At 40.3% G+C, this 27990-nt stretch overlaps 3 protein-coding genes across 3 annotated transcripts in view; 2 read left to right on the plus strand and 1 right to left on the minus strand.

Moving 5' to 3' along the window:
• tex264b (testis expressed 264, ER-phagy receptor b) overlaps window positions 1–22070 on the minus strand; it is a gene marked incomplete at both ends in the record, with an annotated part of 33213 nt that extends 11143 nt beyond the window's left edge. The window contains 2 exons of the mRNA XM_080495367.1: window positions 16181–16402; window positions 21816–22070. Of these exons, the coding sequence (XP_080351493.1) occupies window positions 16181–16402; window positions 21816–22070 (477 nt within the window). The remainder of the gene's footprint in view (window positions 1–16180; window positions 16403–21815) is intronic.
• Window positions 22071–23990: 1920 nt separating this feature from the next.
• Window positions 23991–25740, plus strand: gpx1a (glutathione peroxidase 1a). Its single transcript, XM_080495912.1, has 2 exons — window positions 23991–24320; window positions 25091–25740. Exons 1-2 carry the CDS (start codon window positions 24096–24098, stop codon window positions 25439–25441), a joined length of 576 nt encoding a protein of 191 aa, XP_080352038.1. The 5' UTR covers window positions 23991–24095; the 3' UTR covers window positions 25442–25740.
• A 707-nt stretch (window positions 25741–26447) lies between these two features.
• Window positions 26448–27847, plus strand: brk1 (BRICK1 subunit of SCAR/WAVE actin nucleating complex). The gene is made up of 3 exons (XM_080494685.1): window positions 26448–26584; window positions 26959–27041; window positions 27238–27847. The coding sequence occupies exons 1-3, from the start codon at window positions 26467–26469 to the stop codon at window positions 27262–27264; spliced, it is 228 nt and encodes a 75-aa protein (XP_080350811.1). The 5' UTR covers window positions 26448–26466; the 3' UTR covers window positions 27265–27847.
• Window positions 27848–27990: the final 143 nt, after the last annotated feature.

A 27990-nucleotide genomic window follows, 5' to 3' on the forward strand; every position in this document is an offset into this window, starting at 1 on the left:
AGCGGTGACAGGTAGTTACTGTTTAGTGGAGGAACATCACACGCAGTGGTGGAGCGAGCAGAAACACACACACGGGATGTGTTCATAAAAAAAAAAAAAAGAAAGAAAGGAAAAAAAAGAGCAAGCCGACTTCTTTTGAAACTCTCTCCTATCATCTCTCTCGCCATCTGTCTCAACCCAATTATGACAGCGGTGACGTTCCTCTCGCTGCTGTCGGCAGGAAAATGACATTGTCAGTTTCGCTCACGGTTTCAGCAAACATCAATTATTGGTGCATGTTTCCCCTCAGAAACATCCGTGTGTCCTCGTTGGCGTCGCTCATCAGCCTGAGTCAGACGTGGCCCGTTACATAATCGCTAACTTTGCGTCGGGACACATGCAGACCGACAATTCGATCCGTACAGAGTCAAAGGTGAGACAGTATATGGCAGACGGTCCGACCGCCAGAAGGTGAAGTTGGTCATGCATCTTTTTCTGCTCAATCCGACTTGTCAGAACTGTCATTATTTGCATATCGCAATGAATGCACGTGAAATTTGACTTGGGAAGCTGATTATGGATTGAAGCAGAGCTCATAAATGCAGCACTGCTGACATGGTGTAGCAACGTAATAGTAGACCCGGCAGTCTAATGGCACACTTAAAAGATCCAGGAACAAAAGCATTAAAGGCCAAGGGAGAGCAGCGTGAGAGTGGTTTATAAAAACAGTGCATTTATCCTTAGAAGGGGGGAAAAAAAACACCAGAAGTTCTCCACTAAAAGGGAATAGAAAGTAGCAGGTACTTTCTTTTTCACTCCTTTCATATAAACAGGAGCCCGACGTGTTCCGTCTTTGCTTTGATGAATCCTGTAAACAATTAGTTGTGGTTTGAGGTGACGATTCAAAAGTCTGTTAAAAAAAAAAAAAAAAAAGTTGCTTAACAGTGCTTATGATTCCGGATTTGGCCTGATGTCAGAGAAACAGTTTCATCAGGGCACCGGCATTGGATTTATTCATATCTGAAGGTGAAAACTGGTGATTGGACTTGGTTTTATTTTTTCAAAGCTCATTAAGAAAGAGCTGCGAGTGGAAATGGTGACATTTTCTGCATGTTAGGATCTCACATCTCTCTGATAAAATGGCAAAGAAAAAGGAACTAATTATTTTCTCATTATGAGTCAAACAATTTTTTGAACCAACCCATCAGTTTCGGATTTTGTACCGTTCATCGATGCAGTTCACCGACTTACCTCTCACTAAGGCTATTGGGTTTCCGATTAAAGTTAAATAACACATTTGTGCCCCTGCTTTCATAAAAATACCATGTCAGGATTTTTAAAGTCAAGTGGCTACGTCTTTTTTTTTGTGGCACATCCACTTGAAAAAGCACGAAAATGAATTCCGTTTCCACCGAGTTCCCTCTAAAAAGTAATGTTAGAAGCAGCGTCGGCACAAATGTTCTTCTCATTAATTAGAAAGTAAAATGGCTCTTTGGAATAAAATGAGCAGAAGGTGCGTACTTTGACAACTGAGTGAAACTAGACAGACTGTAATATGCAAAAGAAAAGGTCCACTCTCTTTAATGGGAGCTCGCAGCGTTGTCTATTGTTATCAAAAATGAATAGCCAAGATATGTTTTTTAGCATTCAATAGCTTGATACTTGCAGGTCATAAAAGCTTAAAAATCAGAGCCACTCCATCGGCAATTGTGATGTTTTAAGTCGCGCGGTTTGGTTGCCGGTGCCACTATTTCAGAAACTGCCATTTTAAGGTGTTAACAGAGAATGATCAGTGAAAAAGAAAGTACCCACTGAGAGGAAGGAAGGAATCCTCGTTGATGCTACACAAGTCAGAGGGGAATGGCCTGGCTGGGTCGAGACAGAGAGGCCATAGTACCTCAAATGACCACTTCTTACATTTTCCTCTGGAACCTGGAACCTTGAGGCTAATGGGCCCCACCGGCAGGAGACCACTCCGTGTGACACTCCGTCCAGCCAAGACCATAAAGCTGAGGGTACGATTTACACGGGCTCTTCAAAACTGATCGGAGCTGAGACTTTCAGGTTGCTTGGTGCACACTTCGAGCCCGTTAGTATCGACTGAGTGTCATTTGAATGCCACAGCCGACCTGAGCGTCCATTTACACCCACGGAATTCTTCCTCTGATGAATACTTCCAGCAGTTTATTGCGCAACGTCACACAGCTCAAATCCTCTCACATTGGTTTCTTATAGTGACAATGAGTTCACTGAATTCCATTTGCGTCTGGTGGAGGAGACGTTCGCGCCATGAATGTGTGATACCATCATGTCAAGAGGGAGGAAACTCTCTGAGGGATGTTTCCAGTAACTTGTTGAATCTATGTCTCCATGATGCGACATGGTTCTGAAGGCAAAAGTGGAAGTCCAACAGAGAAGTAACAATGCGTGCCTGATGAAGTGAGTGCGTAACACACAATCAGCATGCGTGTGGCCTCAGTGTGGTACTTGTGAAGTCTGACGAGTGAAATGGTGTATACAACAATGAGGTAGAGCAGCTGGGCAGAATGTGTGAGATGAGGCGTCGAGCCGAGCCAGAAGGCGGTGAAAGTGGGTCGCTACCGAAGCATTTGATGTGCAACTTGTACATAACGTGCGGTATGAGCAGCATAAGCCGTCTTTCAAACCTGGACACAGTATGTGATGAGAAGATTAAAAAAATTATTTAATTGGCAAGAATTTTGATAATAAATCATTTCGGTGGTTCTTTAGTCAGCCTAATAGCATTTTACTCTCTAAAACCAGCCTCAAGCATTTTTTTTTTTTTCATCCCATGTGATGGTAAACTGGATATTTCCTAATTTCACGCGGTTTGACGGTGAATTTAAGTGATTTAGAGATGCCACTTTTAGGAATGCAGTATTGCAGAAAAAAACAACTATGTATCACATAATATCACAAAGCTGTGACAACATCCAAACCTGCCATACAAATAAAACAACCTGGTAATATGTGTAATTAAAAACTATTATAGTTGCTTGTACATAACCAGAGTGAAGGACAGATAAATCCTTGATTTGACCTTAATCTCGGAATTTCTTCCGAGGACACTTAATATTTGTGCACCGACTCATGAGGCCCACAGTTATTACTAATCGGGACTGCAAGGTGAGTAAAACAACAACCTAACCCATCAAGCCTGACAATATAATGAGGTCAGGTTCTGTGTGTCTCCTAAACAGTATTCCTGGGACAGAACGGAGGATAATAATTACAGCAGCAGAGGAATCGCTGAAGCACAAGATCCACAGTAGGACTTTGCACTTGGGCAGGGGATTGTTGGGAGTGTACTTATTGATTTTTGCTTGATTTTCTCCACACTCTTCCCCAGAAGTATCATGACCTCAGGGCCCAGGAGGGCCCTTAAGGCAGTCCACAGTAACAGGGTCATTGTTAGGTCTTTTTTTTTTTTCTCCCCATCTTCACATCCTCCTAAGCTTGGAAATAGCATTATTTTTTGACAGCAACATATCTGTTGTTCCCTTGCTACAAAACCGTTATTACATTGTGGCCTTATTAAGGGAATAAGAAATAAAAAAACAACGTCATCACACTTTGATTGAATTGTTAAAAAAAAAAAAGAAAAACAGATGTACCCTTTCTTTCTTCTCCTCTTTTGATATTTTTTGTTTTTGAAGAAATGTATTTTCACTGGTTGGGAAATCAGAGTCCCTTATGAATCAGTAACCAAAATATATGAGTACTCAGGACTGATTATGGCCTTTCTGTACCAGTCTGATCTATTTATATTCCCTGTTAGACCTCGATATGTAACAACGAGCAAAAATGTAACAACGAACCGAATTATTATAAAATATAACGTAATAAAACCCAAACTGTAATAAACCCTGAGCCGAAAACTTAAAACAACCTTCAATATTACATTACAGGGCAAGCAAACTAATTCCCCCCTTATAATGGAATAAGCTTATTACATCATGAAACCGGAGTACCTGGAGAATACACACACCCACACAGATGGAGAGAACATGGAAACTCCACACAGAAAGGCCCTGTATTTGAACCCACAACCTTCTTACTGTGAGGCGAGAGCGCTAACCACTGTGCCATGGCTCTTATATATCCTATTTTTGTCTAGAACAATTACATTTGTTCAGGATATACTGTCCTGTTCTGTCTCTTTGTGGTGAGAAAAAAAAATCTAAAAAATCAATGAAGACTTAAGTGGGAAAAGAAAATGTGGACTCTTTGTTTAAATGTATATCTATATACAGTTTATGGCATTTATGCATGAATGCTGTTGCCCAAGTAATTTATAGTCTCCTGTTCTCTACAATCAATTTCTCCAATCATCACTATACAAAATAATGTATAAGCATGAAACACTAAGATCACATTTTAATTCTTGTGAATATTTTTTTACATTATTGCCCAGTAATAAAATTTCAGGCTCAGCAAGTCTGTTACATTCTTGAACAGTTATTGGATTTACTACATTATATTTTATAACCTTTTGGGTCGTTTCATATTGGGCTTCAACACGTCCAATAAACTAGTAGAATTATCTGTACATCCGTGCAATGATGTAAACAGCTTCATGAGATTATGCAGATTACCTTACCAAGATAAATAATGTAAAATAAATACATGCTTTTCCACTATACTCCAATGTCTTTGCAACAAAATTACCCGTTTATGCGATTCATTTGTTATTTTACATCTGCGCGTGTTTTTTGATTTTTAATGTCGAGAACAGAAGTGATATAGACACAATACAAGTGAACAACGAAAGAAACAAACAGCAAAACAAGAATTATAGTGCAGCATTGAAAAGTTAATAAATATCCACTTCTGGAGTGAAGAGGAGATGAATTTCTGTTGCAATGAATGAAACGCTGCAACACATTGATCACTACGACTGTAGGCGTTGCAAAGTTCAACAAGACAGGACGAGATGTTCTGAAAAGATAAACGCAAGTTCAAGTCTCACGTTACTTCAAAAGAAAACCGATACTTTCTAAAGAGCTATTTAAACTCAGCCTCCGTTCCCAGTTATGTAATTTTTACGATCATGGAATTGTTTTAAATGGCAAGCAGCTAATTTAACAGTTTCATTATTGAACTCAATCATATGCTGCAGCTCAACGAGCCTTCATGCATCAAGAATTGAGAAGTTCGTCAGAAATTAAAAATGAGGAATAAACACAAGAGTTCCTTTAATCATCCCTCGTGTACTTTCGTCTGCTGGTTGTATATTTGCAGGCAAGAAGAGGATGCATTGGTGTCCTTTCGCTCTGTGCTTGTATGGCCTGCGAACAAAATCTGCAGGGGACCGAGTTGAAAAACCTTCACATGTGCGCTTGGGTGAATGAAAGAAACTGTAACCACTCCTCCGTATTTACTTTTACAGCCTGTTCCTCTCATGAATTCAATTAGTCTGCTTGTAAGTGTGTATTTTCTTAACCCGTTTGGAATCAAAAATAAATAAAACATTTTCCAGAAATAACAAGGTTTTCCTCCATGAGCCACTTTTCAACCAGAGACAAAAGAACACATTTCTCTCCAGAGTGGAGCTGGAAGATTTGCCGGTGGGGAAAACACCAAAGAGCTCTTTTTTGCCTCAAAGAAAGGATATTTTACCAGCGCATAAAAAAAACCACACACACACACACACTTTGGGACAACATAACAGATATAGAGAATACATTCGGGAAACCAAATGCATGATTTCAACAAATAGAAAAAAACTGGTATTACATGAGAACGAAGTGAACCAAAGTCGAGGCTCACAGAAATAATGGCTGCGCTCCAGCTGCCAAAGGAGCCATTAACTCCCTGCACACAAAAGAAATAGGACTTGCTCTTTTAAGGTGGCACTTGATGAATCGCGTCCATCTACATTTTTCATGAAACCTCCACTTTATCTTGTTGTTTGCTCGAGGAATGCGCACAAACTCGAAAGGGGTTTTAACACCAAAAATGACAAAGAGACGCTGATTAACATCTTCCACTGGGCACAATTACTCCGAAATAATCATATGTGTACCTTTTTGAAAGCGCATTTGGAAAAACTGGTACGTTTAACAAGTAAACCGGGATCAAACCAACCATATTATGTCTTACATTTATGTCAAGATTATCACTACTTGACTTTTGCTGGTATTTTTTCTTTTATAAAAAGCTTTTGTTTTATAGATTATTCCATAAAAATAATACAATAAATAAACAATTAAACATCTACACCCTACATCCAGCAGCCAGTTTGTGTTTATCAAGGATCCAGCAGAAGCAGGCAAATTAAAATATGACATTTATAAGGAGACTCAGATTTAAATACAGCAAAGTTGATTAAAAGGTGCTCCACATCACAAATTTACAACAATATAAAACATACTGCAAAGGAGCATTCTGGACTCTGGAGATCTAAACCCGATTGAACACGCTTTTCACGCTTTTTTTTGTTACTGAAGGAAAAACTTTGTGGGTTCACTGTAGGTTCCTCACTTCAGGAAGTCGTTTCCTGCAACGGATCCACAACCAAGTACCACTAATGAACATTTTATTTCTGGCAATATTTGTATTTTAGCCCCTTGAATGTAGAGATGATGTACAAAAATTGTTCTAATCTTGGAAGTTGTCTTAATTTTGTTAATGATATCACATTTCTCTCACCGCTGAAGCTTCATGTGCATAAAATCACGACACGAACATCTAGGCACAGCGTTTTCAGTAAAACGGCAGTAAAAACAGAACTTTTTCCCACAGGTTTCTTCGCAACGCCAACCTTTCAAGTCAGCTCTACAACACTAAAAAAATGGATCATATTATATTATATTATATTATATTATATTATATTATATTATATTATATTATAGAGATTACATGCTTACAGGTGTATCTTATATTGCATTTTTAACCCAAACCTGTGCAATCCAAAACAAAATGTAACGGTCTTTGTCCAAGTCAAATGAATCCCTCCTCCTCAGCAGCAGACGGACAGCATGTCCAACAGAAAACACGGTTGGTTACCACAGAGCTTTGCCCTTTACTGGTAGACCTCAGCTGTGACACTCTCACAATGTGCAGCAGTAACACTGGACGACGTGACAAATCCTCCACCGGTCTGTGTGGGCGGAGAAAACGCTGCTCACATATGTTTACTAGAGGAGGCAAATGTGATAGAGGATTGGAAATTGCAAAAGTCTTCTTAAGCAATAAACGTTTATTTAAAGATCAGTCGCAAATTGTGCTTAAAAAAACCACAAAAAAAACAAACGATAAATGTGGCACCATCAATCACGAATTAACAATAGAACCAAGTCGTTCTCAGGTCATAACAATTGGCATTTATCAATATGACGTCTCTCCACCAGAAGCAGAGCTTAAAGTACCTGCTGCAGCTTAAAGAGAAAGACTGAGTGTCGGCGAGACAAAGACTCTTAGAAATTGATGGAGAAGCCGATGGGGAGAAGATGGAGAATAACAGACTTTTTTTTTTTTTTTTCCCAGGCCACAACAGTCAACAAATGATGATCCCGAGTACTGAGATGGATAAAAACAGCAACCTCTGCCTCAACAATGGCCCCTTGTCTCCTGAGGAGAAAAGGGAAGGGAAACTGAGCACCGCTGTCACGAGTGATGAGAAAATCTGAAGGAGAGTGGCAGATAAGTGCTCCCACCACTTTATTCATTCCTTTCCAATCACATCATGTGCACACAGTGTGGCTTCATAGATATATTAAGTGTGATTTACCATTTCCTGAGAAGAAATGAAAACTGCATCAGTCGACCCGCCACGCGAGACATTTCTATTCAAATTTCATCAAAATAAAACCGTATGGAAAGACACTAACAACACACATTAACCAAACAGGACATGAAGTAAAACAAAACAGGAGAATACAAGGATTTAATTCACAATTGGTCTGAAAATAGTTCAACCAATGAGCCTAAAACCTCGTGTGTGAATTCACTTTTTCCTTTATTGTTTATGCGAGAACTCAAACGTCAAGGAGATATTCATTTCCATATAAAGCTCCAACACATGCATGCATCTGACACTTTAAATGATTGCACACTATCATGTAGTCAACAGCTGTTATTCTTGCGAGAATGCAAATGTGCGTCTGTATGGATCGTTAAGGAAAACAAGTTTTACCCTTACCTCTATGCATTCAAGAAATCAAATCAACAGATTTGCCACTGAAAACACGATATCATAACAATAACCGAATGCCATGCTTGTATATGTTCCCTCCAATCAATTACAACGCCACTTACGCAAATCCACGGCACAATATCTTTTCAGTGGGTGAAGATGGTGAGTCTCTTTGCAACAGCAAACACTCTAAGACTTAATTTTATGGGCCCAAATGGATCAAATTTTGATCATATAATAAGTATTCACTGCTTTGTGGCTGGACATCTTCCAATGAGTGCACAAGATAATTATTTGTTTGAGGCTGTGTGCAACACATAATGAAAAGAGAAATCAGAGGAAGACAAATTGGCAAAAAAGAACCAAAAAAAAAAAAAAACACCCCATTATGTTACTGCAAGTTAAACAAGGTCGTTTTATTTAGAAGATGTAAAAGGCTTCAGTGCAGGGAGAAGCAGGCAGCCTGGTCTGGGAGATGTCCTTGACAGGTTATTAATGATAAATGCACACGTTTGTGCTCCTTTAGTGTAACAACACTGGGTCAACTGCCGAAGGAGCTAAACTGTCGTCTCCTGTTGGCCAAGCCTCAGAAGATGTGTCGTTTTTTCAGCTTTATCCGTCTATTTGGAACGTCTGTCTACAAGATGAAAGTGTTTTATATTTCAATGGGCTTTATGGAACTCGCGCCGCATCGGATAGGAGGCTGCCTGACGCTACAAATAACCGTCCAACCACACAAACTCTATGTCTTGTATTTACAGAATATCTGGCAATAGTGTTAATAGAAATATACAACTGTGCAACAACTTTCTCTGTCTTCAGCGCCGTCGTCTTTATAGGGTCAATGTTCTCACATTCGCTGAGGCATGTTTAAGTTCAGATTGCTGCCGAGATGGTCCAATGAATAAGATGACATATGAAATTTCTATTGAATAAATTCTGGCAGTGGAGGAAGAGAAGTAGCAAACAGAGAACAGGGAAAGAAAAAAAAATATTCCATTACTTGATATCCACTTGAGCTTTTCTGGGCTGAGAAATAAGACATATTTTGGTGGTAAATGCTGCAGGGATACAACTTGCCTTGAAAGTTAGAAATGACTTCAAACGCAACATTCACTTGATGGTTGATAATAACAGCATGTGGCTGCAGGGAATGGAGGACTGTGTCTCTTAAAGATAACATGGCCATAACACCATGTCTTCTATCGTACAACCAAAGGAGCTTGCAACTGAAGGAAAAGAAAAAGAAAAAAAGAAAAAAAAAACTGGAATTGGAGAATGGAACAGACTCTTTCATACAGACATGAAAAGAGCACTTCGCCAATTAAACTGCACTTCTGTAAAACTGGACTCAAAATGGACAGTTGAAAACAAACGGTGAAAAAATACCTGCAGTGGTACCAAGGATGTCTTTTCTCATGTGGTCTCACCGGAATGCTACGTTACCTATGTAAGACATAAACAAGTGTGAACACTCACACAGGGGAAGACGAACCATGCCCTAATGCAAAGCAGAGTCCAGCTCCAGGTTTGTTATGTAGGTTTCCCCCTAAATTGATTGCAGTTGTTTGAACGTGACTGTTGGTGGCGGAATCCAATCCCGACTGTCATTTGAATAAAACAACCATACAAAATGAGTAGATTTTGCAGCTGAGGAGGAGTTAGTGTTTCGATTGGTTCACTGCTTCCATGCGAGATACCACTGGTCACCTTTATAATTAGATACCAATCATAACCCCAGCTGATATCGCCGATACCGATCCGTCAACACACTCACCTCTCGTGTCAAAAAAAAAGGGGGGGGAGATTTTTCAGATGGACAGGTGGGAACACGTACTGATGTGTGAATCTGGAAGATCTGCTATAAAATGTGGAAAACCTTTTGACTCGAGTAGCACCATTTTCATGCATCCTGCTGTTAAGCCCAACATGCAATTGAAAGGGTGCTGCAATGCCAAGACGAGCACTCGGCACTCACGAAATGTGTAATTCAAGGGACAGTGACATCTGACCATTTCCTGCAGCTTGTGAGGTAATAATAGTAATTCGGGAGATTATGGAGGGTACCAATCTATCAGAGGCATGCGGGCTTTTCTCCCTGCCAATTTACTTTCCCCTCACATGTTTTCATCGTGCTCCGTTAACCACAGCGAGCAAATCCCTCAAATTAAAGTCGTATTTATTCTCGATTCTGCCGTGCTTTGTCGCATTATTGTTTCTGATAACCCAACAACAGTACAACAGACCTACTAGAGTTTAATTGCTTCACATTAAGGATGAGGGCAAAACTGTGTTTCCACAGGTCTTTCATGGTCGTAATCCTTTCAATGCAACGAAGAGCAAAAAAAAAAAAAAAAGGTGCAAAGAGTCCAAGGACATACTGAGTGACAGTAGTCACTGCCAACACGAACCACCCAGGTGTCACTCAGGCAACAACACTCTTTACACAGCCTTATTCAGCCCTGACAAATGAACCACTGTCTGAAAGTCACTGAGCTGAACAAAGCAGTTAAATCCTAATCCTCTTTTTTTATCTTTCCCATTTTCTGCAGTTCATTCAACGGAGCCCCCAAACCTCCACACCTTGGTTTAGGTGCCCCCACCCCGTTTGTCGGACTCATACTTGAATGGTTCAAAATTGCCTCTTGGATTGCTTTTCAGAAAATCCCTCAAGAGGACAGGGGAGCAAATTCATTTAATTTGCATGCCTATCGCAACAAAAGACACGACCAAATTGTTGGACTGTTTTAGCCTCCAGCAAATTAGTTTGGTTGTGGGTGCGTTTCCTTTTTTGCTTTCACTATAATGTAGAACAATAAAACAGCTATACAAGCTGGTCACGTGTCTAAAAAGTGTTTTATAAAACAGTATTTTCTTCTAATATAGCTACACATTCTACAATTTGTAAAAGACATTTGGGCTTTGCCTCGGTAATGCACCCAATCGAAATCGTGTCAACAGCACCTCACCACTGGAGGCTAATTTCAACATATTTTCAGGTTTAAATTGAATACGAGATACATTTCTATTTTCACTCTCAACCGATTTTCCACAAAAATTAAAACATCCCATTAGATTCCAGGAGGGATTTGACGCCCTGAGCTCCTGCATCCCGGAGCTACATTGAGCCTAGTTTCTAAGCTTTTTGATGATGTGTAATTAAGTTTTAGTTCGTTCACTATGGCATTATTTTATCGGTGAATGATAGAACTGCTCTCATTGTTTCATTTAACTACATATTCATAGAATCCACATAAAAACCGGACAAGTGGAGCACAGCCCTCAACGTGAGAGCCGAGCCCAGGTGACTGTGGGTGAAGGCATTGCACACTCTGGACATGTCGCCAGTCCATCACAGGGCAAACAGAGAGGAAAACACACACACATACACACACACCGATTGTTTAGGGTCACCAATTATCCTGAAATGTATGTTTGTGGGCCATTGGGGGGGAAATATTCAGAGAAAACCCAGACATGCACAAGGAGAGCATACAAACTCTATACTGAAAGGCTGCATGCCAACCACTCATAACATTCACCTTTTAAGAATTGCTTGATTTTTTGTTTTTTGATAAGATGGCCACTGGCAAAAAACTATTTGTCCCATATCTAAAAATAGCAACAATTCTTAATTTGTAATCACACCCTCCTACCTGATCTTAATTCAGAGCGACAGTGCAACGGTGAATAAAGTTTAGATCAGATCAATCATATGTAGATGTGACATTTAACACCAACAGTAGATTCCCGGCCGCTGCAGGATGAAAGTCGTGTTTGAACATTTGATGGGCAAACTCCACAGAGGCTCCAGAGGAAAGTGTTAGCTCGCTGGGTCGTGATGCAAAATACGCAGGGGGGGAAAAAATGCCCATTGTCTTTGTACATGATATAATAAAAAAAAAAAAAAAAGATACTTGAATGCAATGAAATCACACAATGTCTGCATCAGCAGAAAGAAACACACCATTTGAAGCTGATTAAATCCATTATAAAATCACTTCTAAAACCTTTTTACTTAGTTTAGAGGATTTTCACTCCATACAGAAACAATCTGTTTGGTGAGTAAGTCACGCATTGGCAGGCTGGATAGTTTATGACTTTCAATCTCTGCAACTTTAAAAGTTCATTAATAAACTATCCAAACTGCTTGATCACCCCCATCAACATTATTAATGCATTAATGCAATGAGTCACACATAAAAACCAAAATATAGAACTTAAAGTAAATGCAAGTACAGTCTGAAAATGACCCTTTTTGGGAGGGGGAGGGGAGGGGGTAGTCTCATCTTCCACAAAACTATTGACACTTGATGGAGAGATGTTTTACATCGTCATACATTTATCGTGAAACCATAAACCAACTTCCTTTATACATCCTGCAGCATGACATGGCCCCAGTTATTTTGTCCAACAAACAAAAAACAACAACAACAAAAAAACCTACAACCTTTTCTGACCTTTCCGAATGTACGTCACAGTTAGGTTAAAAGTCTGCATGTCCACCAGACCCTGCGGACGAGCATCTGTGCAGTGCTTTGCATCACAGAGATGACAAGAATAAGAATTGCGAGAGGCAGCACCTTATGGTCCAAAACTCGGGTTTCATTTTCTGTCAGACTAAAGCAGATTCTATAATCATTCTACCATGTGTGCAACTTGGTTAAAAAAAAAAAGAAAAGAAAATGGTCACTTTCTCAGGAACAAAAGGAGAACATGCTTAATATTCAGCCCAGAACCTCTGCGCTGGCAAGAAACTTGAGTGCCCTCAAGCAAACAAATGTTCCATCGTCTGCCTTTCGCAAACCTTTAGATCTCAGTGAATGTCAGCAATATTATCCTCCCGCTCCGGTCCCCAATCCAGTCTGAAGACCTGGCCACCGAGCTCAAACTAAATCTCAAGATGCCAAGGCTTCTGTGACGCAGCCCACCGCTAAAAAGCCAAGGCACAGAAGAAAAAACACCAGGACCGATCGATGGCCGCACTCGGCAAATATCAGGCCCGACCGTGGGGCAGCGACACAAAGCGTCTGACAGACAGAAATCATTCTGCCATGACTAGCCACGCATGCAAAATGCTGATGAGCTCGTTTCAAAAGGTCTTACCACTTGGGATATTCAAAGTGTCAGCCATCAGCAGCACACTCTGGCCAATAAAAGAAATCCATTTCAAGTTAGTCCATTCAGCTGTGGCTGAGCTACGGTTTAGAGGAATACTATCTACACCGAGGTCAGCCGGTAATGTAGTAATATTATTTATAACATTCTCCAAGAATGACAAATTTATTGAAACAAAAGACCTTTTAAATCCTCAGCTTACAATGCAAAGTTTTCCCAGTAAAAAACAAAAAAAATCCCCATTTCAGATATTATAATTTAGCTTCAATACAGTGAAGTTACAGAATCATTTCATCATAAGAAATGCATTGTGTTACGCAGGAAGGAGAAAATTAAATTCCAATTTGAACTTTGCCATGGAAACTCAATGAAGTGTTATAGCTTGTTATAGCTGAAACGCTGTGGGGGAAAAAGAAAAAAAAAACAATCCTGACGCACGGACGCTTGGAAAAACAGAGCTGCATTTAAAACAAAGTGTTAACAACAGCCACTACAACGTGCAAACTCAAGATTTACATTCCATAAGTGTCTCTCTGTGGAAATGTGTCGTCTAACCACAGAAACTCTAGATCTGGGATGGGGTTTTTTTCAGGTTCAAGAGCTTTCTAGACATTCAATCAATCTATATTGTATACTACTTCATCCTACTCGGTGTCATAGAGAGCTGGAGCCGAGCCCACCAGGCCAAGGGTCAAGGCAGGATGCAACCTGGACTTACACACACACACACGTACACAAACACACACTGGACTGTGGAAGGAAACCAGAAATCCCACACTCCCACAGGGATAACGTGCAGACCTGACTCAGATACATAGTGCGAACCACCACACCACTTAAGGATACCATTTCATGAATAGTTTGTACCATTAATGCTGCTCCTACATCTACCTTCTACTCGAATAAATCAATATGAATTTACAGCTGGGATTTTTTTTTTCCCCAACCCACTGTGGTTAGATATCAATAACTGCAGCAGGGAAAATAAATGAGGGGGGTAATAACATCAGTCAGTTTGCACACGGTACCGTTAGCAAGCGCTATTTACCTTTGGGTTATATTATTTTACACAAACAAGTTTAAACTGACGTAAGCCTCGGTTTACAAATGGATGAATATGCCGTTTAGACACAGTTCAATGCGATATAAAGTTTGACGATTCAATTTAAGGCACTGCTTGCACTGTTAGATGTTTTTTAAATATTGTCTCATCAATGGCGCTGCAGTTTCATGATTTTAAATGAAAGCCTTGTTGTGTTAGCTCCCTGTGTAAAGTGTACCTGCATCAGTAACAGATCTGGAGAAAATCCTATATACTTCTTTACAAATTGGACATTTTAAGTATACCATCTAGTTGCAGCTGTTGTAAAAAAAAAAAAATGACAGGTGCCTGGGACACAATATGAAGGCATTAAAAATGAACGAGTGCTTCCACTTTTACGGATATTTGGAACTACAACAAGTGACATCCCGACCAGGTGCGCCAACCTCTCAGATAGGCTAAGTGCCACTGGAGCACAGCCAGGCTCAAACACAGTCCGAGCAGATGGCAGCGGCAGCCAGACAGGCCTTGCAAGCTCATTGCTCCTGCAGACACAGAGCGATTGAGACAACCTGTGGTGCCGCCACCTGTTTTCGGGCACACTCCACAATTAGAGCGTATTCACCGAACTCTCTGTTCATCACAGTGACTCGCTTTCCCGGCATCCCTCGAGCAGCGCGCCACCAGAATCATTCGTCAATTGGCGCTGAAAATGAACTCGAAATGTTCTTCCGTCTATTCCTCCTCCTGCTCGCTTTTTCCAAGTTCGGTCCTCGTCTCCTCCTCCTTCCTTCCCCTCCATAAATCTCCTCGCGCGACACGAGCTGAACGCAGGCGGCGGCCCTCCGGGGGGACGCCGCACAAAGACAGCCCGAGGAAGCGTAATGAAAAGTTTTGACGTGCTCAACTTTTCACAAAATGTATTTCAACGCTGTTCAGTCAGGTACACACAGCGCGCGTCAAACGCACAATACGATCATGGGGCGAGGTATTGATCATTTATCTGCCGTTTGACGCAAGTCCACCTCAGACTGAGCGATGAGTCACTCTATCACACACACTCACACGTTTCCTTTCTCCATTTTCCATCGCTAAAATAAACAGACAAAAAATAACAAAACAGGAATAGAATGACTTTTTTTTTTTTTTTGTTCCACCATTGCACATTGAAAATGTCATTAACAACTGACATATATATTTTCAATTTACAAGCAGAAACAGTGAAAACTCAGCATGTTTACTGTGTACATGCATAAGCTGTGTGGCCTTCAGTGTTTTAATTGCGTGTGTGTGTGTGTGTGTGTGTGTGTGTGTGTGTGTGTGTGTGTGTGTGTGTGTGTGTGTGTGTGTGTGTGTGTGTGGTCCTACTTACTGAGAGCGCCGAGGCTCATGGGACCTTCATGTAACGGGCTTATTGCTGATGATGCAGTATGATTCACTGTCATTACGTCTGTTTACTCATGCACACAGTTTAGACTGAAACACACATGCACGCCAGCTGATTGCTTGAACACTGAGGAGAAAACGTCTCTGCGTGCGTGATTCAAATTTAAAATGTGTTCGCCTGTATATAGTTTTCCTTAATGCATCATTGGCTTCACGAGAACAATTTGTCATTTTTATCATGTAATATGTTTTGATATTACTTTTCTACATCACAAGACACAGACTATTTACATGACAAAGACAAACACAAGACAATAATTGAAGAACCTTTGAATTCAGTCTGGTATAAGAGTGTCTCACATGTAGAAGATTTTCTTTTTCATTTTTGTTTGGTGTCAGATTTTTAAAGATTCATTTGAACTCGTTCACCGTTACAAAACACAGAACCGAAGTGAATGTATGTTACAGGCAAGCCAGGATTTCACACATCCTCCTACCTTTATGTACGTCTCCAGTCGTGGGTACACTCGTCGTACTCCCAGGAGGACGGACAGAGACGTCCTGAAGGGAAACGAGGTGGTGACCACATGTGTGACTTGGGGAAAGGTGAAGAAATTAAAGCCAGAAGTCTCGTAGCGCTCCAGAAGCTCTTGGTCGGCCTTGGTCCCTCCTTCACTCAGGATACTGCCAACGGCGTAGCGGCAAAGCGGCCCAGGTACCTAAAAATAACAAGACACATTGGAAAAATCCAAACATGAAATATAACGAAAGCTATGGGTTATGAGGCTCATTAGTCTCATCAGTGTTTGAGGTTTCCGATTCTTTTTGTGCGATTATAGCGATTCCAACTGGCAATATTTTCCCACAGCCTCCAGGATGCCGAGCGCTGTCAAAACATGTTATCTGGCCATTTGGGAACAAATCATAATGTTTAATATTGTGTTTTTCTGCAGAGACTGCTTGCATGAAATCACTGTACTGAGCAGCATCTCGTCTCATGGGACTCAATCTGGCAGAAAAATATGAGAATCCCCAACATTTTCAAAATATTGTGTGGAATAAGTAAAAAAAAAACTGGGGGGAAGTTTGGGAGGAAAAAAAAGTTATTTTTGTGATGTTCGCCAGGTGCCAAAGTTAAAGAGGAGAGACGCTTGTTAATCTGAGCTCTAATTGGAGTATTTGGCAGCGTAGCAATTATTGCTTCTTCCTCCATTTTGAGCAGCGTGGTGGCCATTAAGAAAAAAAAAAAAAGAAGAAGAAGAAGAAGAGGGAAACACTCTTTATAAATGAATACTCCTGGGATGAGCGAGCCTCGCTCCCCACTGTGCCGAGCTGAGCACTACTGAAGGCTCATGTGATAAATAAGCTGGAATTGTCCAATTTGCTCCTAAACCTATCAACGCCGCGCTGCAGGCACAGTCAGTCAGTCCAAGGAGGCTTTTATTTCTCCTCTGTGCTTCGACACACAAGGGCAGTGACGGGTACAAGTCTGGTAATTGCGGCGTTTACAAATTCAGAGAAGGTGAATTTATCACACATGCATCAGCATTCACACCTGACCTCATCTGACTGTGGTAGGAATCAAAGGTAAAAGAAGTATATTGTTCCTAATACAACATGAATCATCAAGTTTAATGTTTATTGGGTTTTTTTCATTGATTTTACGATGATAGTGTGATCATGACTTGGGGGTTTTAGCAAGAGTTCTGCCCTCGTTATTATTTTTGTAATACAAACAAAATTTAGGCTTTATATAAATAAACAGTTTCTACCAATGCTTTGAATTTGTGCTGGAATAAAGACAACATCCACTGTTGCCTTTGAAAAAAACTTTCAAAACTTGTATTCTGTGAACTAGTATGTCGTCTCATCTTGTCTGATTCTGCATTAAAACAGAAAAAGAAAAATCCATAATGACCAGACATATTAATATGCAATTCCCGGCTCAACTCGTTGTGAGTAAAGCGTCTCGACTCCAAAAGTTTTGTTCGCGATGTTCAGTGGCAATGACACGATTTATATTCATGTATCAATGTATCAAAGAAGGAGAGATGATCTTCTTTAAATGTCAACCAACCCAGAATACACATCAACTCACCCACTCCAGATTGATATTCACGACTGTCGCTTGTTGGACTTTCAGTGAAGACGTCAGACAAAAGGTTTAAGCGTAAAAAAAAAAAAAAGTTTATTCCTGGTGGATTTTAAATATCCAGTCAAATGTCCCACTGATGTCACTATAATTACATCGGGTACGTCTAACAATCTTTAATTATGGGGATATTTTCGGTGCTTTGGCTGTCTTGCGGGATGAATGAGAGTCAGAGCCAAGTGGATTTATTAACCATCACAGGGCTCCAAGTCGGCAGTCCAGAACAAAGCAGCAGCGCCAAAAGCACAAACATCAGTCCATACTGTCTGCTTTTGCCCGTCTGTGCTCATCGAGGCACGAGCGTAGTGTCTTTTGATGCAACTTCAATACGCTCACAGCTCATCTGAGGCAAAAAGGTTTCAGACATCAACTCGGGGTGGATGACGCGTCTTTTTGTCTCTGTTGCGCGTCGGCTGAATTGGCTTTGGTGAGGAAACGGGGGAAACGAGGTGCTTACTATCTGCGCGAGCACCGGAAAGCCTCTTCAAGCCGGGCTCGCGTTCAGTAAAGGCCTGCATTTTGAAAGTTTTAACACAACTTTTTGAAAGGGCAAGCGCTAAAGAGATTTCATCACTCAGCGCAAAGCCTAACATTTGGACAGAGGCACATTTTTCTCAACAGCGTTTCCCCTCCAGCTGCCACTCTCGCGGTTTTCATCATATCCCGACACAAACATGGAGTCCCTGAAGATGGGACATGTGTGGCATTTCGCTGCTCTCCCACTTGTCATCCCCTTTTTTTTTCTTTTTTCTTTCTTATATGGACAATCTATGTCTGTAGGATCGCAGGCCTTGACCCCAATTGCTTCGGCAAATCAAAATTGACAGACTACTACAGGATGTCTGCAGTTTGCTGGACTCGGTGATGGAGCACCGTGGGGCAGGGGTGAAGCGGGCACATTGGGTCAGAGATCCACCCCCCCCCCCCCCCCCCCCCCCCCCCCTCCTGGCTGTGAAGCAGCAAAGAGGCTGTTGGTAAAGGAGGAGGAGGAGGCGGAGGAGGCGGAGGAGGCTGCAGCGAGCGAGGCCCACACCACGTGTTAGCCCTATACGAAGGAAGAGACGGAGCTGCTCCAGACTCGTAGCCATGGCAACCATCTCGGGACCCACTCGAGTTCCCGTTGAGGTCCTTTGTTTCTCCGGAGGAAGTGATTAAAGGATGGTAAAAGTGAGAAACGTGAGAGCAAGCCACGCTGACACTGAACAAAACCTTCCCACTGAAGTCGTCAGTGGACGGTGTCTCGCCATTGAGACACCGAGTACAGGACCTACGGTCTGAAAGAACTCTCTGGGGTTCCCCCACGCAGGGACTGAATGGCGTCCTGAGGCTCGGACGCTAATGAGCTGAGATCATTACGCCAATTATTCTAACTTAGATCAGGACTTGGCTGTGGCTGTGCAGTGGAACTAGGAGCCACTACTTGTCTAATTGCCGGCTTGGGGGGGAGGAGGAAAGAAAGGATGAGCATAACAAAGGGGTTTTGAAGCAGAGCTGGGAAGATCTCCTCGCTGAGCTGTGGCTGCATTCCATCAGGTTGTTGTGCATAAAACTGTGGCAGGTTTAAGTGGTGTCTTAAGTTTTCAAAGGAGGAATTATATATAAAAAACAGAACAATTTTGCCAGAAAGATTCAATATTAGAGGCAGGGAACAGGCTGCTCGATCATTTCACTAGCACAGCAGTAAAGATTACATTTGGTGCTGTATAAATAAAGTTGAATTGAATTTATGAAGGGGACTGTCATTTAAAAGTATGCAGTAATAAACGAGATAGCTCTAGATAGCTAGATAGCAAGATAGATAGATAGATAGATAGACATTTTCAGAATATACTAGTGTTTCTTTGCAATAAAATTAAAATGGAAAAAAAAATAATTCTGGAGTTGTTGGTTTTCAGACATCCTATCATTTTGCCGCTCCGCCACCACTGAGATCAAACTGAAATGACTTTGACACCGCTGCTGTGGACCCTCAGCTGCTGCAACGGAACAATAATTTTTGCACTAATCACGTCAAGGTGAGCCTCTCTGGTCCGCTCCTTCTTGGTGTTGTCGAGCCCAACAAAAACACAGCTCACGCTGGCCTCACTTTAGAATTTGGGAACGCGCGCCGCATGGCTGTGGAGGCCCCAGAGAGAGTGCAGTATTATGTATCAGGGAAACAGATCCAGCTGATATTTTCCTGCTGCTTAAAGGACCTGAGATTCGGAGGATGGATGAGTTCACACGGCAAGCGACTGGGAGTGCATGAATAAAGAGAAAAATCTCAGAGAGCGATCACACTAACTAATAGTGGCGATAACTGAACTGGTAAAGCAATAAAGGAAACAACAGCTTCAGTCACAGCCACAGAACGGCAATAACATTCCCCAGTTTGATCCTTGCTCTTTACAGAACGACCACGACGGTATTACCTGGAGTTCACTTTTATTTCATAATTAGGGTTTCAAAGTGCCTCATTTGATCAAATACTGCCATTTTCTCCCCACCACACGGAGACGAGAGAGGAACGATGCCAGAGTAATTGTGATTTACTCGATGTTGCTACTGTGAAAAGCTGAAGAAAAGAAGACGAGCCAGTCAGATTCCTGTTCAAGGACGAACTCCACATTCTCAAGCCTGGAGAAGTGTTTATTGATTGTAGATTGCAAAAGGCGCTGTAGCATGTGGTGAGTGGAGGAGTTCCATTCTCTAATGGTTAACTTGCATTACAACCCAGTAATGCCCATCTTTCCAGTCAGGACTGCATTCTGTTACCATATTGAAGAGTCTGATTGAACTCTGTCTGCTTGAGGCGTCACATTGAAGGCTGTTCCTGGATTGCAAACACAGATGTTGGTGCTGTATTGTGAAATGTTCTACACTCCGTGAACCGATTTTATCTGCAGCGTAAAACAGGATTGGTCAGCTCATAATGCTCAGTAATTGAAATTTACAAGAGATTGGTTTGTGTTTATGAAACACCTCAACTGCAATGAATAATGGCATTCTTTTGTTAACCATAGAAATGCTATATGAATAATTTGACTGATTAGTTTATAATGTCCACTCAGATTCGAAAAATGTAACAGTATTGATAAATAATTATTCATTTTTATGATGTATGGAATATTTACCTATTGTTTCTAAGTTGTACACATTTGTGGCCACATCTCAGAACCCGAAATCCCATAACATGCTTGGATTATATTTCAAGACATATATAAAACATACCCTACTATTTTCAGATGTGCACCAAGAATGTGCTTAGGACAACACAACAGTGAAAAACAGATTCACCAGTTTCTGCATAAAAAAAACAATGAAGAGAAAATCAAAACTAACTGAAATGCTATCACAATAACTAACCTTTGCTAAAAAGAAGGAAAAAAAGAAAAACATCTAATTAAAGGGTAGACTTTAAAAGAGGCTCCCCAAGTTTGAGAACTCATGTATAGAGATGAAGAAGAAATAATAATTACCTAAGTTTTTTTAAGAAATCAAGGAAATCTGAATTATTTAGTTAAGAATATGACTCACAGACTTTGTAGTTTTGATTAATTATACTATTTTTTTACACTTTCCTCAAGTCGTACATTTTTGTAAAACAAACCATTTCCATATTTTGTGTAATCTTCGGGGTTTTTTGGGGTTTTTTTTAGACTGAATTAAATGGCAAACCACATCAAAAATAAATACAGTTAATTGATTACACCTTTTTTTGATCCGGGCCTTGTTAGACGTATGACTGGCAATCTGACTTTTAAAAAGCCAGTTTCTTTCTAATGAAGCTGACCACCTGCTGAGAGGTAAAACATCCATCCGCCATGGTTTCTGCAGTTTTTAGAATAGCAACACCGCCATCTAGCCGGTCGGTCTGCAGATCACAAACCCGAAGCTTTTTACGACCTCAAACTTAACTATTGGACAAACTGTACCAAAACGTGCATCGTGCACAGATCTCCCACAAATCGATTGTCTTCTGCTGAATTCTGGATGCTTACCTTTTTGGGATCATCATAAAACACTCCGATACAGGAAAGTCCAGGTCCAATGCAGTGAGACTCCTTGAAAAGTTGTCCGCAGTTTTTGTAGGGTCCTTCCTTAAACTTGTAGGCGAATGTGATCTTTTTGAACGGGGGGGAGCCGGTGAGCACTGTGATGTCTGAGAGGATCCCGGAGTACAGGATGTAAGCGGCGGCAGTGAGAAGACTTAGCAGACTCATAAAGACCAGACACATGCTGGCCCAGTCTGACATGGTGGCTTCTTACCAACAGGCTGCTCAGGGGCTCTGAACGCGCGACTTCCGGATTCTGACCTCTACCGTGTTTTGTTACAAGAAGCTGGCATGTTTAACAAAAATGCGTTGTCTTATTATATTTTATTTTAACTGTATGTGGCTTGTTTTTTTTCTCTTTAAGCGACAGTGGCGTGAACGACCTGACTGTACATTGAATGGGACTTCCTGGAGGATACCATTTCGGCCAAACAAGGGGGTGATGGCTATCAGTAATTACTGGATAAAACTTCATACGATGAAGAAATGTCCTTGTGAAGTACATTATTGTGATATTTATTTACACAAACTAACGTCTCAAAGGATTGTGTGCGAGGGATTTTTCAGCAGTCGCAATTTCAGATTTTTCTATTCAAACGATGCCACCTGTTGTGCTAACTATTCCTGAGACCCTTTCAGTTTACCACATCATCTAATTCTGAGTAACAAAGCCTTTCTGTGTAATATTTATCTATTCTCAGTTAAAAATGCGTATGAAACAACATCATGTGTATAGAACAGTCAGAAGGACTTCTTGGACGTCTCGGACTTTCCTGTAGTGTAATTGAGACACATCTTTCAGGTCAATTAATCCATAATACTTACTTATTAATGAAAAAACGGGTAAACTAACACCAAATCAACGATGTTTGTCTATAATATTTGCTAGAACTCACCATTCTGTGATATTTTATTTTATTTTGTTTTATTTTATTTTATTTTATTTTATTTTATTTTTGATCGTTTAAAGAAAAGTGCACTGCTGTCTGAAGTGAACGGATTATGTTGTCAGTTGACCTTTTTGACAATAGTTAACTGCGCAACGCACGAGGCGAACCTACTTCCTCGATAGTACCGGTACAATAAAAAATGTATTCATTTTAATAAAAAAAAAAATGTGTGTGTGTGGGGGGGGGGGGGGGGGGGGGAGTAATATCAGGCATCCTAATTATTGTTTATTTAAAAAATAAAAAAATAAAAATATTATAAAAGTAATAAAGTTGGAACTCAGCCAGAGGTTTGTTTACACGTAAGTCCCGCTCTATGACAGAAGACTTGTGTTAAGCCAGCCCTCACTTCAGAGAGGACGGTAAAACCAGCCGCCGTCTGTTTACAGTGCGCCGATAGACCATGCATTACCGTAAGAGCATACGAAACGGATTTCAAAATAAAAGAAGTGACGTTCCATTGAACGAAATCTCGACGTTATTTAGTTAAATAATTCATCACAAACGAATACTACTTCTAATAATAACACACAACAACAAACAAAATAATTGAATGCATCATGAATACAAACTATTAATAATGAAATATTAATATGGCCTGTCGAAGCAAAAAAGAAAAAAAACAACACATTTTCAGTCAGTTATGCATTTATAAGTGCTCTATAATTCTTTCACATCCTGAACTGGTCTACTATCAATCGGAAGTGAAATTGGTTTATGGCGATGGAGGGATTTAATTTAATATTAATCTGAATTTTGCCAAGATATGCTGTTTTGTTTGGCTTTTAATTTCAAAGACGTCATTGGAATGGGAAGATGTTTATTGTATTATAGTGACACACCACTGACTGAAACTTAGATTGTTGTTTAGTTTTTTGTTTGTATTTTGTTGTTTTGTTTTGTCGTATTTGTTTATTTAGGCTTCTGCATGCAGTATGTTTTATTATTATTATTATTTGATTCTCACTGGTTATTTAAGTATTAATAATGCACTCATTTGTTAGCTTTGTTGCTGCGTATTATTATTAGTGGTGGTAGTATTACTTTGTGTTTTATTAACTAACTTACAGAGCTCATTCACTCTTATTTTGAAGTCCGTTTGAGTGCGATCTTACAGTAATGCATAGTATAAAGGCGCACTGATAAACAGCGGCGCGCTGACGTTAGGGGCTGGACTTTAGGTAACCTTCGTGGATTAAAGATAAACAGAGTAGGGTTCTTTTTTTCCTCTCCTCTAAATTCTGACCGTGGTCGTTCAAATCATCGGGAACTCCTTAGAATGGCTGGGAATTTAAAGAGGTTTTACGACCTGACAGCCAAGCTGCTGTCTGGAGAAACTCTGAGTTTCTCCGCACTGAAGGGGAAAGTCGTTCTCGTTGAGAATGTGGCGTCTCTCTGAGGAACAACAACCAGGGACTACACTCACATGAACGAGCTGCACTCTCGATACTCCACCGAGGGACTCGTTGTCTTGGGCGTACCCTGCAACCAGTTCGGTCATCAGGTGAGCCATGTTTGTTTTAGATTTTGGTTTTTTTTTGCCTAAAAATATTTATAATAATTGAAATGTCATCGTGCACTTGTTTAATCAATATATAGAAATACATATACAAATCCCAGGACTTTTTGTTGTTCATATTATTGCACTGTAGGACCAAACAAGTGTTTTTTAGTATACTTCACAGTTGATCATTTACCCGAGTTAATAATAAAAGTAATGCACTCGGATGTTTCACAGGAAGCCTTTGTAACGTGTTGCTGTAGTTTTCAAGGAGCTGAATCAATGAAAAACATGTGATTCTTAAGTAATTCCCGTCACTATATGAATATTACCATCACAGTAAAACCACGCTATTGTTGGCAGATTCCGGGGTGTATTGTGGGAACATTTTTCTGATTGCTTGTAATTGTTTTCATTTCATTACTTATTGTATTTGAATGGGACAGTGCAAATTGAGGAGCAGACGCCCAGTTCTGTAAATATGCCGGATTTAACTCAACGACTTTCCATCCACAGCCGTAATTGTAGATTTGCCAACTCGGCATAAAGTTTTATGTCAGAGTTGTAGGAATTGCTTTCATTTTTGTGTAAAATGATCCAAAAGGGGGGGAAATACTGAAACAAAAGATCTCAATACTTAAAGTACATCACAAGGGCCTCCAAACTTGAATAGTGGATTTCAAGGTACCTGTCAACATTTACTATAGCTTTTTTTGTTTGTTTGCTTGTTTGTTTGTTTATTCTATAAAGTTCTTGACGCTTTTATTTTGCAGGAGAACTGCAAGAATGATGAAATTCTGCGATCTCTGAAGTACGTCCGTCCAGGAAATGGCTTTGAACCGAAGTTCCAGCTCCTTGAGAAGCTGGACGTTAATGGGAAGGACACCCACCCATTGTTTGCCTTCCTGAAAGAAAAACTCCCGTTCCCCTCCGACGACGCCATGGCTCTCATGAGTGACCCCAAGTTCATCATTTGGAGTCCAGTGTGTAGGAATGATGTGTCCTGGAACTTTGAGAAGTTCCTGGTCGGCCCCGATGGGGAGCCGTATAAGCGCTACAGCAGAAATTTCCTCACCATCGATATTGAAGCTGACATTAAAGAGCTGCTTAAGCGAGTCAAGTAAAGTGTGCTGAGAGTGGCGTTGGAGAATATCAGTTGTGACCACCTCGGAAAGAGAAATATTATCAGTCGTCACACATTGTTGGTATTTTATCAGGCGTCACACTCAAGTCAATGGCAGTACAACGTTTGTGATACCTTCAGTACATAATGGTTGCTCAAACTATTTACTAAATGAAGACATTTCCTGAAACATTTTTGAGGGAAGATTCTGATGAGGATGTAAAAGTTTGACTGTACCACCCTGTATAAAGCATATCACAGATCTTTATTTGGAGAATTGAAACCAGAATAAAAAGAAAATGTCTAAAATGCTGAGTCATGGCAAATTATTTGTATCCTCAGTTGTTCAAATACTAAACCAAAATGTATTTACCCTATTCTCTATAGATGGATAGATATTTTATTCAGTCGCCATAGGGGATTATGACTTATGACTTTTGCTGATTTTATAATGTGACCAGGTAAAGTGTCTTATTTTGAAAAGCACAACATATATAAATAAAATGTATTATTCTTTAAAAAAAAAAAAAAAAAAACAGTGCTCATGTAAAAAAATACTCCAAATGAACAACAACATAAGGAATAAAAAAATACTATTGGCTGCAGTTGATCTGGACGCTTGTCGAATAACCCTCTAAGGAATCTAGTATGATGTAAGACTGTAGAGTGTTTTATCCTAATAAAGCAATGTTTATTTAAAACTGTAGACTTAGTATTTTACAGTCCTCTTCCTGGGGAACTCAAGTGTTTTATCCTAATAAATCAATGTATATTTCAAACTGTAGACTTCGTGTTTTACAGTCCTCTTCCTGGTGAACTCGAGTGTTTTATCCTAATAAATCAATGTTTATTTCAAACTGTAGACTTAGTATTTTACAGTCCTCTTCCTGGTGAACTCGAGTGTTTTATCCTAATAAATCAATGTTTATTTCAAACTGTAGAGTCAGTATTTCATCGTCGTCTTCCTGGTGAACTCGGGTGTTTTATCCTCAACTGAACGCTGCGCGGAGCTGCGACTCATCCAACATGGCGGGCCAGGAAGACCCAGTGCAGCGAGAGATCCACCAGGACTGGGCCAATCGGGAGTACATAGAAGTCATTACGAGCAGCATTAAGAAAATCGCCGACTTCCTAAATTCATTCGGTGAGGTTTTACCGGTGGCGATTATCTCTAATGTCTTGGGCGGTTAGCTCGCAGGCGCGAGCCCCGCAGCTACTGCTTAGCATCAGTTGTTGACGTTTTAAATGGCCACTCCCAGCTAACACCGAGCTCGAGCTTGATAGCTGGTTATATCACCGACGTTTTGACGGATATGACCAGTCTGGCGTCGAATATACTTTTGTAATTTGCTTCGCTTATTGGTGATTTTGAGCCCCGCTTTCAAAATGCAGTAAAGGGGTTAAGAGCTGGTAGCTACTAGCTGCTAATGCTAGCTGCTATTGTAAAAAAAAAAAAAAAAATAAGGAAATGAAACAAAATCACATCAACAGTAACACGAAGCTTTTCATCCCTATCAGATATGTCGTGTCGGTCTCGCTTGGCCACCCTCAACGAGAAGCTGACAGCGCTGGAAAGGAGGATTGAATATATTGAGGCCAGAGTGAGTATTCATCTATTAATCTATTCATCCATCCACCTTCTGTTTGTTGACTTGATGTTTGAGGGGTCTGGACCTCATCTGAGCTGATTAACAGGGAAAAGGCAGGGCAGGCATTCTACCCTGCTCCAAATATGATCAGAATCCAGTGTGTTTTTGTTTGTGAGTGACTAACAAACGTGTATGTTTCTCCATACAGGTGACAAAAGGGGAGACCTTGACCTAGAACTCATCATACATAATCCTCCTGTTACCCTTCCACCTCCCACCTCAACGTTTTGGAATACATGTGACGGAGTCCACCCTCTGCTTTTTGGAAACCATGTGGACCATTTTTATATTGTATGACCTAAGTTTTGTTTTATCTCATGACTCATTTGTATAGAAGATGTGTGTTGGGCTCATTAATATTATCTAACTAAACCTTAAAGGCATCTGTTAAAGAAAGAAGAAGAAAAAACAATCCTGCAAAGTAAATATGAGTCTTGTTGACCTTTTGTGTTGCATACATTGTCATTACTGAAAGAGGTTTATGGGGAAAACAAAGAGGGAAACATTCTTGTGTGCCAAGCTGAACAACATTGTGTCGCCGTCTGCATTTACAGTGAACTGTTAGGTGATGTTTCAGGATTTAAATACTGTAATAAATGATAAACAGTGACTCAGTGAATGCTGTTAGACACAAAATAACTACAATAAAAAGACCCAAACATTATTACTTGTATTTTTATTAGCTATTGGATGAAATAGATGGAATATTTAAAATAATTAACTCATGCAAAATGTGAAAATAAAGCACTGTTTGACCATTTGTTGTTTGGTTTTTTTCTTTTTGTGTCTGGAGAACTCTTTTTGATATAACTATGCAGTATTTATAATTAAAAACACTACATCCCCTTTGTCCTGTTGTAAAAACAAAGTTATATTGAGTTGGAAATTATTTTCTTGCTAC

This window comes from Blennius ocellaris (assembly GCF_963422515.1).
Source record: "Blennius ocellaris genome assembly, chromosome: 4".
Classification (NCBI taxonomy): Eukaryota; Metazoa; Chordata; class Actinopteri; order Blenniiformes; family Blenniidae; genus Blennius; species Blennius ocellaris.

Excerpts from the sequence above, each read along its gene's own strand:
- brk1 (XM_080494685.1), top strand. The coding sequence starts at position 26,467 with ATGGCGGGCCAGGAAGACCCAGTGCAGCGAGAGATCCACCAGGACTGG. Across the intron at positions 26,585-26,958 it reads CGACTTCCTAAATTCATTCG|ATATGTCGTGTCGGTCTCGC; the intron begins GTGAGGTTTTAC and ends CATCCCTATCAG. Across the intron at positions 27,042-27,237 it reads TTGAATATATTGAGGCCAGA|GTGACAAAAGGGGAGACCTT; the intron begins GTGAGTATTCAT and ends TTCTCCATACAG.